This window comes from Cydia strobilella, chromosome 5, assembly GCF_947568885.1.
Source record: "Cydia strobilella chromosome 5, ilCydStro3.1, whole genome shotgun sequence".
Taxonomy (NCBI): domain Eukaryota; kingdom Metazoa; phylum Arthropoda; class Insecta; order Lepidoptera; family Tortricidae; genus Cydia; species Cydia strobilella.
This window is the reverse complement of record NC_086045.1, coordinates 10,430,620-10,447,772: the sequence shown is the minus strand read 5'-3', so window position 1 is coordinate 10,447,772 and position 17,153 is coordinate 10,430,620. Positions and strand designations below refer to the sequence as shown.

Here is a 17,153-nt window from a genome sequence, read left to right as displayed (position 1 = left end):
TTAAAATAGGAATCACGTTAATTCGGAATAAGGGCAATTCCGAATTCGTGATTTTGAAAATAGTAAATGTTAAATTCGGTGTTTGCCACCATCGGAATTGTTATAGTCGGAATTATGTAGTTCGGAATTTACAATATTCGGCTTTTTGGGTTTTCGGAAATATAAATCTTCGTGATTTTCATCATTCGTAATTAAGACAGTCGGAATTTTGATGGGTCGAGCATTTAAAAATCGGAATGATAAAATTCGACATTCTAAAATTTGGAATAAAAAATTTCGGAATTATGTAGTGTATCCTATTTGCATAGGTACAGTCAAGGACGTAAAAATACTAAAATGGTACTGTATCGTTCGATATACACCTACTACTCTATGCCGTTTAAATCACGTCAAAAATTTGAATAAGGGCAAAAAAATATTCATTTTGGAGTGTAATTTTATTTAGTGGTAGCAAAGACGATATAATATTATATAGCGGTACTGTCATAGTAAATTTTGTAACCACAGTAAATTCACTGCCATCTATCGACACACTTTAAAACTAAAAATGAAGATTTATTAAAATACGATAAAATGTATTTAAATATGGATAAATGATCTTTTTTATTTGCATTAATTATTTTTGTTATTTTGACCCATGTTCTTTCACTGATATGCGTTAAAATTGTTAAATAATAACAAACGAAACCGTCAACGCCCTCTATACGAGGGTAGGCAAAACGTAGTAGCGACATCTGATCGAGAATCAAATTTTCGTGATTTTTAAGGCACGTTTTTTCCTTAGACTGTATCCATCTATTACGGAGTTATATCTATCTTTGGTGGTAGGTACCTAATTGTAAAATATTTTATCTGGACTACAGTCCTCTAGCGCAGGGGTCGGCAACCGGCGGCCCGCGGGCCGCATGCGGCCCGCGAGCCTCCGGGTTACATCAGTCCTACGTCACTAAAGTGATCTAGTGAAAAAGAAAAGTCTTTCATTTCAATTTTTTTTTGGAGTTGGATCACAAGATCTACATTAAATGTGCTGATTACTCAATATGCACAGACGTGCCAATATGATTGTCTGCCTATCGCAATGTAAGAGCTGAATGTTGGGTTTCGTCCGACCTGTAAGTGTGGAGGGTTTGCTGAATGTCGAGCTTCGCCCGACCATTAAGTGTGAGGGGCGCCGCAGGCGCCCTGCATGTAAGAGTGCGCCAATCGCGATGAATGTCGGGCTCTGCCCGACCTTTAAGTGTGAGGGGCGCCGCAGGCGCCCTGTGTGTAAGAGCGCGCGAAGGGCGCTGAATAACTGTGAGGAACGCCGCAGGAGCCCTGCATGTAAGATAAGGGGCTTACATACAGGGGCGCCCTGTATGTAAGAGCGCGCGAAGGGCGCTGAACAACTGTGAGGGACGCCGCAGGAGCCCTGCATGTAAGATAAGGGGCTTACATACACGGGCGCCCTGTATGTAAAAGCGCGCGAAAGGCGCTGAATAACTGTGAGGGACGCCGCAGGAGCCCTGCATGTAAGATAAGGGGCTTACATACAGGGGCGCCCCTCATGTAAGAGCGGGCGAGGCGCGCTCTGAATTGCGGCACTCTTTGCATAAAAATGAATATTAAAAGTAGTCTTTTTTGACAAACGACCTTTTGTCTAAAAAATTCACGAATTATTAACAGTGTGCGGCCCGCTGCAGTTTTGCTAACTGCTATGTGGCCCTTGGCTGCTAAAAGGTTGCCGACCCCTGCTCTAGCGTATCCATCTGTCAACTTTACTTTAAGTTCTGTCTCCAGGGGACAGGGAGATAAATTAGGGGTGAATTAGCCGCTTACTGACACAGACCGAATTCCACGCAGGCGAAGCCGCGGGCACAGCTAGTAATATATAAAAGGGATATAATAATAATAATTTATTTGATCCTTTTTGAAGTCGGTTTTTCTTTTTTTAAATTTAGGTATTTCATTTTTAAATAGATCTCACAGGAAAACTCCTTAATAGCAAAACCACAATGCCCAATAGATATACATTTACCGTAATCTTATCGTATTTGAGAATGCCAAAGAATTCTAAAGCGATGATGATCATTAAATACGATGCGGATATATCAATTAAAAATATTACTGGCCTCTCATGCATTTCTAGCACACGTGCACGAGCATAATCATTAGTAATGTCGTTTATTAAGTATCTTTGTTTCTCTGGTTAGCCGTCACACCGTATATTGCTAAATGGAGCCGGATCCGATTTTACTAGGTATATTGTATAGCCAGAAGGGCTTTTCACAAGTGCAATAGGAGAATCTAGTTATAATAGTCTCGGGCCCCGCTCTCGCTAATTTTCACAAACTGATTGAAATTTCTAGGAATGTATGATCGAAATATAATTTGATATTTACTAAGCTGCTCTTCAGTGAAGGAGCAAATCGTAAGGAGACCTAAGTACTCGCAGTAAAGCGTATTCATGTGGATTATTTTAAGTTTTAGACATACCTAATACGCGTTTCTTCATAGATAGGTACTTGTTACAAATTCAGCATAATTATGTAATTCTTCACATAAGAAATCCACCAAATTCATTTTTCTTCACAGCCGGTATTTTTATACGATCGCAATCCTATTAGTAACTCGCGTTACTTAGCAAGGACACGCCATGAACTCGAAGAATATACTTCATTTAGCACCACATATGGTCATGTGAACACAATTAATTGTTTCAGATTATTCCCCCTGTTCCTGTCACTTATGCTATTCTGCACGTACGTGCTGCCCGACGTGAACAACGGCCCGCAGTGGAACCTGGTGGTGGAGGAGCACAGCCGCATCTGCGAGAAGAACATGTGGAAGAGCTTCCTGTTCATACATAACTATTTCGGTTTTGAAGAAATGGTATGTTTTCTGATGCTAAAGAACCCCATTTAGGTACAAGTTTACAGGTATAAAATGGCATTTGACACACGCTTGACTAAGGGCGATGTGCAGGGCGTTATAGACAGTTTTTCGGCTTTAGATTTGTAACATTGTTCCTTGTTGATTTGTTAAATGCGCCCTGAGTCTGGCTGGTCGGGCTGGTACGGCCGCGTGTTGATTACGCCATTTACGCCGCAGATTACATTATTTTTATTAAGGCGTGGTAAAGAGGCAAGTAAAATAAAAACCCCATTCTAATATGTAATATTAAATGAGAAAGAAATATTTGTGTGTTAATACTTACTTCATATTGAAGATTGTCAAAAACTGCTCCAACGAATTAACATTGACAATACCAGGATTTACGAAAAAGAGAAATCAAACTAGCGATTCCAGGGAATCGAGAATCGCATTTGGCGCCGGCCACCCAGATACCGTAAAACGGGGTGAATAGACACGATTTTGAACTTCTAGCTCGATTTTCAGAAGGAATTCAAGTATCTTAATTAATAAAGTTAACTTTTTTGTATGAGTTTTTTGTACGAACTGGTTTAGAAATACTTGCTAACCTTAAGTTGCTGACCAAGTATCCCTTTTGGCTGACCAAATATATATTTTTGTTCATCAAAATAGGAATATTTTGCAGATTGATGAAATGACACCCTTATTTTAACTTAAACGTCGTATCTACAAAATTTTAATTTTTCGATGTCAAACATTAATGTGACATATATTAGTTAGATAATTAGGTGCTTTAGGTGCTTATGCTGTTGAATTTATGAATTTATGTAGATATCTTATAATACCAATGACTTTATTTATAATTTATAATACATCCCGACGTTTCGAACCCTTTACAGCGTAAATAAATTCAATATACGCGATATAATCCGTTTTCATAGTTTTATTTCATGAGTAACTATCGCGGTAACCGAAGACAATATTTTATACAACTTACAAGTTAAAATAGGCCTTTATAGTCAAATAAGGTTAACTTCATATCCACAGATTTAACTCAAATATGCAGTTTTGTCACTATTAAACACAGGAGGAGAGCAGGCATAGTGATACAACCGTCGTCCGTTTTCGAACAATGCTTATAAGATGTCAGAGCGATACGATACCGATCTATCAGTGACAACAGTGACGTTTTTTTGTTGAAGAAATGTCACATGTCACTTATGATACTGACAGATCGGTATCGTATCGCTGTGACATCTGATAAGCATTGTTCGAATAAGGCCGCGTGATGACTCATTACGCGTTTTTCAAATGAAAGCCTTCTGAAATTGTAACAACGCTGAAATCCCTTTGAAACCTATAACGCAGTTAAACTATTTCTTATTCGACGTAGATTTCAATTACTAATGAATATCTTGAACTATAGGCTGCTGCAGCTGTGCCGTAAACAATGAAATGCACTCCTCCAGTTCTCACGGGTATTACATAAATATCTCTATTACCGTGTCACCTATATTCAGATCTTAATAGTTGAAGAACCTAGTTTAGCCGCTCAAAGCCTTGCTTAAAAAATAACTCAAGCTCGTTTAGAAATTTGCTTTGCCGTGTTCGTGTTCTGATTCTAAGTAAATTAGATAATTCCTTTGTGTCTACAAAAAAAAGCAAGGCCTGAGTTTCTGTTTTTGTTTTTGGAAATAATTAATTTATATTCTTCCTCCTTGTAACACAATTTACAATCTTTTAGTAGGTATTTTGAAAGCCGTTTTTACATTTAAGCTATAACCACCAGATATCGAAATATTGGGGGCAAAATTTAATGACAAGTAGGATATTTTCTTTTCACCTCAGCAGCTCGAACAAGCCTACTTTAACAATGTAGCTTTTTAATTTCGTGAAGGCCATGAACTTCATACTTTTATTACATTTTTTTTATGGTACGGTACGGTACGGTACGGTACGGTACGGTACGGTACGGTACGGTACGGTACGGTACGGTACGGTACGGTACGGTCCGGTCCGGTACTGTACAGTACGGTCCGGTCCGGTCCGGTCCGGGCCGGTCAGGTCCGGTCCGGTACTGTACGGTCCGGTCCGGTACGGTACGGTACGGTACGGTCCAGTCAGGTCCGGTCCGGTCCGGTACTGTACGGTCCGGTCAGGTCCGGTCCGGTCCGGTCCGGTCCGGTCCGGTCCGGTCCGGACTCGTAACGTATCGTATCGTATCGTATCTTATCGTATCGTACATATTATAATACTTTTTTTTCTGTTTATTCTGTGTAATTCGGAATACATTTTAACCTTTAATATGTTCTCACTACTGAGGTGAAAAATTATGTGTGCAACACGAGAGAAAAGTTATTTTACATCTCGTGTTTGTGAGTCCCTCGCTACGCTCAAGATTCTACCTTAGAATCTTTCGCTTTCTCGGGACTCAAAATAAACACTCGCAAGAAAAACCAACTTTCCTCTCTTGTTGCACAAATAACTATTATCGGTAAACCTAATTATTGATGCTTTTCGCATACCTATACCTACTAAGTAATGATCGCGAGCGAATAGTTAAACGGTGGTTAGCATAGGGCCTTAGAAGTATATTGAGATAAATTTTGCTTAGAAATACAATGAAAATAATTCGGCCCGCAATGTAAAGCAACACACAAGTTACGGATACGAGCTTTTAAAAGTAACTGTCAACACTTGTTGGCCGTTACTCTTTTAAACAGCTTTTAAAAAGCTTGTATCCTAATATCATGTCATGTTACAATAACTCTACTTCTCTAATATCTCTATCTCTACTCTCGTTATGTTTGCAGTATATTGCTGCTCGGTTTTATTTAATGTAGCTTAAAAAAACTAAAAAAAAACTTCTTAATTAATGATTATAAGGATAAATTCAATATCTGGTTTAATTTATTGCTCGCATTGGATTTACACACTGTACATAAAGTTGTCATGCATTTTATTTAATACAATAAATGGAATCGAATGGTTAAAAACATTTTAAATTGTCTTCTATTTTTTATTTTCACGTTATTATCGAACAAGCGAGCAAAGCGAAGGGAAGTTCTTAAATTCAACTTGGAACACACGGTTGGCTAGGGGCACTTAGGGGAATTTCGAAGTTGTTTGGTTTTGATAGTTTGTTCCGCGATAATTTTAGTAAATCTGTTTTAATTTAAATGATATTAGGTAAAACCGTAGTTGAGGGCATAAGATTTTTTAAGTTCTAATGTGAGTAGGATCAATCAATGGGTGATGGAGCTAGAAGACCCAAAAGCTATATGATGAGAGGGGTCTTGCTATACTGGACTACTTGTTTGTAAGAAAGTACGCATGGCCATAGCGTATATAGTGGATAAGATTCTTAACGCTCCTTAATAAGTATGAATCCGTAGTCAAATTTGTGAAAAACAGCCGCCATCTTGTATTTTTTTAATTTTTGTTGGAATCATGTTGAAAATTTATATCCGAGGATCCAAAAGGCCACATAAATCCGTAGTCGAATTTATAAAAAGCCATCTTGAATAAGTAGTTAATTTTCTATAACCACTTGACCAGAACACGAACAAGAACAGAAAATTCAACAAGTGCCGTCATCCTTATTTCCCTATTGCTACATTTCGCTCAACGCCGTCATGAGATTCTCTTGAATCCTACAGTCAGAATCATGCATTTGCAGTGCCTGACACACACGCACCAAATTGGCATGGACATGCAGCTGTACGTGGCCACGCTCCCGGTGCTGCTGGTGCTGTGGCGGTACCGGCGGCTGGGCTGGGCGCTCATCGCTGCCGTCGCCGTCGCCTCCACCGCGCTCCGCTGGCTCGCTATCTATTGGTACGACATCAGCATGTTCGTGTATTTCGGGATCTCGTAAGTGTTATTCTTACTTTTCTTTTTTCTGTAGATAGTACTAACAAGAGCAAAAAAAAGCAAAGCAGCAGCATCATAGGTGTACATATCGTTTGGCGGGTAGAGTGGAGGCAGATCTCCGTGAGTTAGGCGTCGGCGAAAGCTGGCGTGATACCGTTCTGGACCGAGCAAAGTGGCGTGCTCTTATGTTGGAGGTTGGAGGCCGAGACTCATTTTGGGTCATCGCGCCAGCCAAGTAAGTAAGTAAGTAAGTAAGCATCATAGGTAGTCTTGGGTCACCAATGTCACAGGGCGGACACGCTATACATCAAAAATCACTTGCGTTTATATGTGTGAACGGCACATCTGTATACGCGGCATACGTCATTGTGTAAGTTACTTAAAAACAGTACTAAGCGGTCGGCAAAAAGGTCGTTAATCTGCTAGACTTATATTGACCGGGATATAGACCGTATTTGCAAATAAAAATAATACAAAAGGTAATCACGGTCTATATCCCGGTCAATATAAGTCTAGTGAAACTAACCGTGAATCATTCAAAACGTTAATCTGCTGTCGCGGGCGAGGTAATTCGAATCGGGGCGGGGCGGTGCGTGGCCGTTCTGTATGATACCTAATACTATTACTTATTATGTGCCAATGTGCAAGTATATAATTATTTACCTACTACTATTAATGCATCGATGTTTTATTTCAATTCATTGTACCTTGTTGAAACGAGGTTTGGGAGAAGGGTGGCAGGTGACTATAAAAAAACCGGCCAAATGCGAGTTCCGTACCATTACGCAAAAGATTACATCATCTGTGAAAATTTCAACTCAGTAGCTATCACGGTTCATGAGATACAGCCTAGTGACAGACGGACAGCGGAGTCTTAGTATTAGCAAAGATAGATATAACTCCGTAATAGATGGATACAGACTAAGGAAAAAACGTGCCTCGAAAATCACGAAAATTTGATTCTCGATCAGATGTCGCTACTACCCTTTGCCCTACTCTCGTATAGAGGGCGTTGACGGTTTCGTTTGTTATTTAACAATTTTAACGCATATCAGTAAAAGAACATGGGTCAAAATAATAAAAATAATTAATGCAAATAAAAAAAATCATTTATCCATATTTAAATACATTTTATCGTATTTTTATAAATCTTCATTTTTAGTTTTAAAGTGTGTCGATAGATGGCAGTGAATTTACTGTGGTTACAAAATTTACTATGATAGTACCGCTCTATAATATTATATCCTCTTTGGTATTAGGGTCCCGTTTTTACCCTTTGGGTACGGAACCCTAAAAAGGTACGCGGCTTGACATGGCAACTGAAGGAAATTGATAACGACAGCGCCCGCGCCCGCGTCAATGCCGCTTCACAGATGTCACAAATGCATATCTGCGGGCTGTAATGGCTGTAAAATTTCACAGAATGTGTTTTTCTATTTCTACTGAGTATTATAACAACAAATGTGTTTGGTATCTGGGTGTGTGAAACTGAAATAGATATCACACACTAAAGAAAATGTGACCAAGTCCACCGGTGGCCGAGGCGGGAAACGAACCAGCTTACGCCTCCTGACCACTAGACCACCCGGCCACGGCGGTACCCGTCCCAAATTCCCTGATGGTGTATCTGTATGCTATCTTTGAAAGGCTAATACAACATAATATTAACTACCCGTGAATCATTCAAAACTCTTAACATAATATTAGTAACATGCTAAGTTAGGTAAGTACTGTAACATATTTATAACGAAATATTATTCAAAGTTTTTTCGTTCAAATAGCGCTACAAAAATCCTGAAAGCATCTTAGACTTCTGTGTAACTTTGATGATAAAACAAAATTATGTTTATCCAAGCCGTAGGGCATGAATACAAATTTACATTTCATTTTCTCAGCAAACTTGAACAGTGTAAGAGGTAATCTGGCTATTACATACTACTGTAAGTAATGTAAGTTGTTACAAAGTTTGGCCAAATAAAATTAAAATGTTAGTGTGCGTCCTTGGGATAAAGGACGAAGGTCTGGACGCGGGTCCGGTCAACCGTGTAATGTTTGTACAATGTACCTAAATTATATTTACAACCAGCGACCCGCCCCGGGTGCAATGCTGACGTATTATAAACCTTACTCTTGAATCACTCTATCTATAAAAAAAAAAACACATCAAAATCCGTTGCGTAGTTTTAAAGATAGGGACAGACAGACAGCAGGAAGCGACTTTGTTTTATACTATGTAGTGATTAGAGCACGTTAACTTAAGGTGGCGTAGGTTCAGAGAGCGGAGTTTTTGAAGAACCGTACCGCTTTTTTAGATCACAATTTAATTCGCAATCTTGAGGATTTTCTCTAATGATGACGTCATCGATTAAAATCCAGATTTTTAGACTTTGATAGACAAAAATCACAAACATAGGTCTAAAACGCACTTTAAAAATGTGTAACAATTTATGCACAAAAGTAAAAAAATACGAAAATTGCTTCTAAAAATGCGCAATTTTATTTTTGAGGGAACTCATCGATTGCTGTTTTTGTTAAAATTTACAACAAATGAAAATTCAAAAACATGATATCCGGGGTTTCGAGCACGTACATCCATCTCACTCACGCTTACGCTCAGTGAGAGTGAGAGAAGAACACGAACCTACGGGGATTTAATGTTTGTTGGATACCTACATTATTAAGTTATTAATAATATTACTTGCTCACCTAACCTACCTAGTATCTATTATAAGCCGACAAGACCATCGTTTCATTTATTTATTTTACGTAGTACTCTATCCATCCTATGGACATTAAACTTCTTCTTCCTACCGAATAGTATTGAAAATATTATTTTATTTTCCCGTCCTAAATAAAACTGCGTTGCAAAACTATGTACATGTGTATTGCGCGATATTAGATACTATCCAAAAATTCCAAAAGCTGAACAAAATTTTACCCGGCGGGTTTATTTTCAGAGTACAGAAGTTATTGGATGCGGCCCGCTACTCCTACATCCTCCCCACGCACCGTGCCACCATCTACCTCATCGGAGTGTGCATGGCGTACTGCCTGAGAACGAAGAAGTTTAACTTTAACCTTTCAAATGTAAGTTTCAGACTTCCTTGCCGGAGAGTGCATCATGCATTTCACTTAACTCTCATCTAACAAGTTTAATTTTATAATATTGTCTTCGGTTACCGCAATAGTTACTCATGAAATAAAACTATGACAACGGATTATATCGCGTATATTGAATTTATTTACGCTGTAAAGGGTTCGAAACGTCGGGATGTATTATAAATTCAATATACGCGATATAATCCGTTGTCAAAGTTTTATTTCATAAGTTTAATTTTACCTTTTCAATTGAAAGTTTGAGTGACTAATTACTCTAATTAGAGTACGAATGGCGCAGTAATTTTAATTTCGGTATTTCATGCAGATTGCTTTGGCATTTTGACTTTTATTAGATAATGTTCAACGTTAAGGTAGTACGAGTAAGTGTTCCTACTTAAAACCGGTCACTCTTATTAATCAGATTTCAGTTACCTAACATTTATGGTAAACTAACTTGATCATTACATCTTTTGTAAGTCTTTTAACAACATTTTGTTCTGTTTAATTAAACATACCTACCGACTATATTATATGGTACATATTATGCATAACTCGAAATTGGTCTATGGAAGGGACTAGAAAATGATTGTCTGGCAGTCCGTTTACAAATATCAAACAGACGCAACGTTTAACCAATGTTAGTCTGAGCTAGGCATATGAATTAGTAATTTCCGCAAAATAGATCAATTTGGGTTTCACGTGGATGCAGTCGACGGCCGTTTAGCCTTAGGGTATTTCAGAAATAGCCGTAAACGGAACAAAAGCTGTTTTGCAGTCGCTTATTTTGGGTAGGTACGTAAATGGAAATACTCGTACATTCTAAATTAAATCAACAGTGGGCGCGGGCACCTTAAAAACAATCTTAACATAAATAGTAATTTCATAGCTTTAGAATTTCGATATTTTAAGGTAACGTTTTTAAAATAAATAAAAACCGACAAAATTCTATCAAAATTGACACTTGGCGCGTATGTTCTTTCCCGTTCTTTCTTGCGAAATGTGACAAAGACAGCGGCAAAACGATGGAACAGCCTTAATCTACGGGTTGGTGCAATTTATTCTACACTACACTACACTTACTACAGTAACCACACTTATTTAATATTAGGACAAGAAAAACCGGCCAAGTGCGAGTCGGACTCGCGCACGAAGGGTTCCGTACCATTACGCATAAAACTGCAAAAAAATCACGTTTGTTGTATGGAAGCCCCACTTAAATATTTATTTTTTTCTGTGTTATAGTATTTGCTGTTATAGCGGCAACAGAAATACATCATCTGTAAAAATTTCAACTGTCAAGATATCACGGTTCATGAGATACAGCCTGGTGACAGACAGACAGACTGACAGTGGAGTCTTAGTAATAGGGTCCCGTTTTTACCCTTTGGGTACGGAACCCTAATAAAGTTATTGTACTAGTTGTTGTTCGCTCGTTAAGACATAGGGATTAACGAAAAAGCTTGAAAATATCTACGAGCCTAAGTTTATTCAGAGCAGTTATTAATTATGTAGGTGGGCGTTTTCTAAAATAAATATTGAAAACCTGATTCTTACAAATCTGGATATTTGGGCTCATTCTACTCAGAATTGACAGCATTCACCAACCTGCTATTAAAAAAGGGTCCTAAAGGGTACGTTTAAGTGTGAAAGTTTTTTATATTGTATGTGTGCGACTGTGACGTAATGGAATGTAAATCTTCATACATATTTTTGGGACATTTTTTTAATCATCAGGATTGAATATGCTAGTGATTCTGAGTTGAAAGAACCCAAAAACACCAGGATCTGTGAGAATCAGGTCAATATTTATTTTAGAAAACGCCCAGGTAGGGATACAGTTAAGTAGTACACAATGAAAAATGTCAATAGTGAAAATATTTACATTATTTTCATGACCATTATCATGTGTCATTATTTTCATGTGTCATGTAAGCTAATATGTCTTTACGGTGATACTGTACTATGCATGTTTAAGACTGCAGCAGCGTTACTGTTGCGGCGTTACTGCTGCGGCGTTGACACGACGTTATCAATTTCCTTGACAAATTGCTTTGATGTTGTTGTCGCATTACTGGCAGTGAACTCATATCATCAGTGAACCCTGAACGCAAACAATTTTAATAAATAATTAGATAGATACGCAAGTAAGACGAGAAGCCAGCGAAACAAATTCTTAATAATTCTTGCGAACTAGCTTTTTGTGTCTGTTTCACTTGCATTATTTATTAGCTGTGTCGGTGAGAAAACAACAACTGTGTTGGATATGGTTGTGTATTGATCTGCGGTGAGGCTACAGTTAGTAGAAGTCATTCGAACAAGTGAACAATTTATCAGAAAAACAGCAGCATACAGTTCTGGTTACGCCTCTGTCTTTTTAAAAAGAAGACATAGTAAATTGTTTTGATGATTATTTTTCACCTTTAAATTTTATTGTAACATACCTTACATACCTACAGTCCGACTTCAAAAACATTCAAAAGATGTCAAATTCTGTAGGTACATGTCCTTTGACGCAATATATTCAGGATAATAATGAAAAGAATATTCCATTGGGATACCGTATTGTGTTCCTGATAATGAGCAAGCTTCACTAGACAGATGAAGTATGTTAATATATATAACACACAGTAGCCCCATTTTGTGTTAAAAATCACTAAGAATCATTGGGACGCACTTAAAATTTATGATGCCCCTATAGCAATAATACGAATGATGAATGTATGAATATTCTACCTCTATAATTTGCCACTATCGTGTTATAAAAAAGCATGTCATTTTTCAGACGCAAGTCCGTCTGCTTTGGCTGTGCTGCTTCGCGCTGGCCGCTGCGACCATCGTCAGCCCGTACCGGATGGGTATGGAAGGCTACCAGTACGAACACGCGCCCGCGGCAGTCTTCGCTGCCTTCTCTCCGATACTGTGGGGTATTTTCATGTGTGTCATGCATTGGGCAATCTGCAATGACTATGCAGGTTAGTTTGAAATGTTATTTGTTCAGTATTCTCTCTGATTTGGAGCGCTCATGAGATAGACCAGGGTCGCGTTTTATAAAGCTACAAGTCACAGGTTCGCTGTTTGCCTCACTCTCCAACCAAAGCAAACCCACGTATTAAATACGAGATACGCAATGAGTAAGACAACTGTAACAACCCTACTCTCCTAAACTCTAAATACGATCTATTTGAGATTAATTTTTATTGATGCAAATTTTCTCGATTTTCAGGGAAAGGGATTTATCACGTAGACTTTACTCTTTGTAATTTAAATTCAGTCTACTCGTAGATATAGGTAGTCCGAATTCAGTCTTAAAATTAATGTTCATTTTATCTGTTCCAGGCATAGGAACCGCATTCGTGGAATGGCGAGTGTTCAAGTTCTTTAATAAGATTGCGTACGGTGTTTACTTGACGCAATTCCCGATATTCTTTTACAATGTCGGCATCCAGAGGCATTCGGAACACTACACTCCTTTATTACTGGTAAGACTTCCGAGTTACAGACAGTATTTAGTTCATTTTTCAACAAAGGTACAGTCAACGTCAAATATATGTTTACATTTTTCGCCTTGTTACAAAGGAGTAAAAGTGTAAATATCATTGACGTCGACAGTACAACGAATTTGTAAAACATGTAACTAGAGTCTGTGCGGAAAGAGAAGAGTCGTATAATGTATTACGAGGGCGGGCTGATAAGTTTCCAAAATGAAGACAAAAAGATCATTCATCATTCGCTTGCCCTTGTCCCATTCACTTGGGGTCGGTGCAGCATGTCTTTTTCTTCCATACCTCTCTGTCACCCGTCATCTCATCATTCACTTGCGTTAGTTTCATATCAACTTTCACACAGTCCATCCACCTTTTCCTCGGTTTTCCTTTCCTCGTACCTCCCTCCACATTCATTCTTAATACCTTTCTCGTCACATGACTTTCATCCCTCCGCATCACATGCCTGTACCATGCTAGGCGATTTGCCCTTACTTTTTCTGTTATGGGTGCAACTTTCAGGCTTCCTCTTATATACTCATTCCTTATCCTATCCATTCTCGTCACGCCACACATCCACCTTAACATTCTCATCTCCGCTACATGCAATCTCTTTTCATCCATCACCTTTAGGGCCCAACACTCTGATCCATACAAATGACGACAGGTCTTATGATCGTTTTATAAATTTTACCCTTCAACCGAAGGGGCATACGGGCGTCACAAATGGTTCCCGTAACCTGTCGCCATTTCATCCATCCTGTGCTAATCCGGTTTTTCACGTCACGGTCAATATCGCCATCGCACTGTACGAGCGAACCGAGGTACTTGAAGTCGGAGCAGCAGACCGGCAATGTAACGCTATCGAGTTCTATCTAATTTATTTTTCCCCTCACTAGCTCGGAAAGCTGTCTTTTATCCTTTAATACAAGCGGGGAAAAACGCATTTTATCCACTAGTGGAGAAAGTAATTTGACCTTGGATAGAGCGTGTTTAAGTAGCTTTTGACAGATAACAAAACGTAAAACGCTCATAATAATGGTTCGTTCGATTTTAATTATCATGAATAAATGGTTTGAGAATTTAATAAAAAATACCAAATTTAGATTTATTTAATGATTTTAAGTCATAAACCTTGAATTACATAAGAAACTTTTGTTTTTTTTAATGATGTTGAATGTAATTCTGAACGCACAAGTTGAGTCGAACATACAATACACAACTTCCAGAGTTTTCTGTTATAATATCGTATTTTCGTAAAAAAATTAGTGATTCCAGTGATGAAGATGATCTAACGCCTGTGGATGTTGCACTTTTCTCGCTATAGTGAGGGGAAAAGTTTTGTGTTACACACGGGTGCAAATATATTTTACTTCTCGTGTGTTGAAACACTCGTTACGCTCAGGATTCTATTTTAGAACCACTCGCTTCGCTCGTGGTTCAACTATAGAATCCTTTCGCTTGCTCGTGTTTCAATTCCACACTCGCGGTTAAAATACAACTTTGCACCCTTGTATAACAATAACTATTTCTACATATGCTCCTTCTAGCTCGATATAACTATAGTAGCTAGAGATCTTAGATCCCGTTTTCTAAGGGGACCTTGCATTTTTGAGACAAAGCAAACCGCTTGGAACAGGTGTTCCTGGGGGTGATCTGAGCTGATTTAGCCCGGTTGCCACGAGGTTCCCCCCAGCAGGTGGGCAGGGGAGGGGGGGGAAAAGTGCCTCCGGCGCGCCCCACTCTAAGCTTTATATCTGCATACATCTAGCAAATATATCAAGTTTGGTGTCTTTTTCGTATAATTCGAGGATGAAGAATTCATTTCTGTGACTAAATTTTCACTCACCCATACAAAAAATACGAGAAATTCAAAATTCAATAATTTTCTTTACACTTTTTTTTTCGAAAATCCTCTACAAAATTAAAACTATGGCGATTTGCTCTAGAAAAAAAATACCTGTGAATAGCCCAGTTATCGTTCTATATAAAATAGTAAACTTGTCAAACATTTTTCTTTTATAACTCTGTTAAAAAAAAGTTTTGTGTCGCGCGGCGTACCCGCGTTGTAAGAGCGGTATGCAGCTTTTAGGATTTTTAAGTATGTTTAGATGATTTCTGACAAGTTGTTATTCTTCTGATTGTAGATTACATTAATAAATTACTTCTGGATGTGATATATAGTTGGTCAAGCAAATCATGTTAGCAGAAAAAGGCGCGAAATTCAAATTTTATATGGGACGATATCCCTTCGCGCCTACATTTTATAAATTTGCCAGTAGTTATTATAAATGTGATAAAATTAGCATAGTTAGATGTTTGACAAAAATGCGGGTTAAAATTAGATATCTATTGTTCGCAATTGACACTACATGCACATAGGTCCATACATTTTAGTTTTTTTAACGCAGTTGTACCTCCTTGCTCATTTGTTTTGCAGCGGCAACGAATAATCTCCAAACAAGCAGCAGCCGCCGCAGGTCGGCTTGTCCATATGGGCTCCCAATAACCATTTTGTTTGGACCAGCCCCAGTCAGCAGGGCATGGTAGCTGTTGCTGAGAGGGTATAATCTGTCCCCAAACCTCCTCCCCAAACTCCTCCTTGGTAAACTGCACGGAGAATATGTTTACGTAGGGCATCTTCTGTTGGAGGCAGATTCTCTAACTCAAGGGTTTCTTAAACTTTTTGCTGTCACGGACCATTTTCACAATTTAAACAATTCCACGGACCCCGGTTAAAATATATTTTAGAAAAATTATAAAAACCCTTATTTATATTTTAAAATTTACTTTTATTATAAGTTTCATTACACTTAGGTTTCGTCAAGTTTATTACAACATTTCCTAATAAGTATGTTTACAGTAGGTATTTGACTTACTGCGGACCCCTGATAAACATGCTACGAACCCCTAAGGGGTCCGTGGACCCCACTTTAAGAAACCCTGCTCTAACTGGAGATTTCTTATTGTATAAAGTACTCTTCGGCACTCATTTACACTCGTACCTCGTACTTGTACCTGACCTGAAATCAGTAACAAAATGCATAGTGTTAAAATACTGTCTAGGGATCAATTCACACCTCGTAATTCAAATCTGTCCAGACTTAAAAATGTAAGACTCTTACTTGTGATACAAGACCATAACAAATTTTTCCAATATTGGCAAATTTGGCAACGCCTGCTCAGTATTGCCTTGTTTGTCGTATTTAAATCCCTCTGTTACAGCAGGATATGCCCTCCAAGCTTGAAATACGCTTTTTTTCACATTTCCACACAAAAAAGAAACAGTGTCGCAACCTGAAAAGGTGTGGAAGAATGCCAAGACTACTGTACTTTCTGGTCCTGTGAAATAAATTATATATCTATGCGTTACAAATAAAATCATATATTTAAAGAAAGTTTGCAGCACGTGACCAATTGCCCAGGTGACCTGTCTCGTACTGCGGTGAATTATTTATTTTATTTACAATTCATGGAGGAACTACAAAAGTTACCTAATGAAGATGCAATAGCATGGCACGAGAGGAACTGGTCATTCTTTCCTGTGCCAATATGTACCCATAACTTTTGGAGCTCCTGCATTTGTGATATACATGCAACTGCGAGAACAACAACATCAGTATCCACTGTGCGTAGCATAATTTTTGTGTGACCTGGGGCTACAGCATCAGCCTCATAATGGACCATCATGCGCGTGTCTGCTTCCTGTACGAGGGCAACTGGTCACGTGCTGCAAACTTCCTTTAAATATATGATTTTATTTGTAACGCATAGATGTATAATTTATTTTACAGGACCAGAAAGGACAGAAGTCTTGCCATTCTTCCACGCCTTTTCAGGTTGCGA

General features: G+C 38.4%; 1 protein-coding gene across 1 annotated transcript in view; it reads left to right on the top strand.

The window, feature by feature from the left end:
• The window catches only part of LOC134741661 (nose resistant to fluoxetine protein 6-like), a 54,777-nt gene that overhangs the window by 34,470 nt on the left and 3,154 nt on the right, over nt 1-17,153 (top strand). The window contains exons 6-10 of the mRNA XM_063674523.1: nt 2,703-2,871; nt 6,533-6,726; nt 9,684-9,813; nt 12,608-12,797; nt 13,162-13,304. Of these exons, the coding sequence (XP_063530593.1) occupies nt 2,703-2,871; nt 6,533-6,726; nt 9,684-9,813; nt 12,608-12,797; nt 13,162-13,304 (826 nt within the window). The remainder of the gene's footprint in view (nt 1-2,702; nt 2,872-6,532; nt 6,727-9,683; nt 9,814-12,607; nt 12,798-13,161; nt 13,305-17,153) is intronic.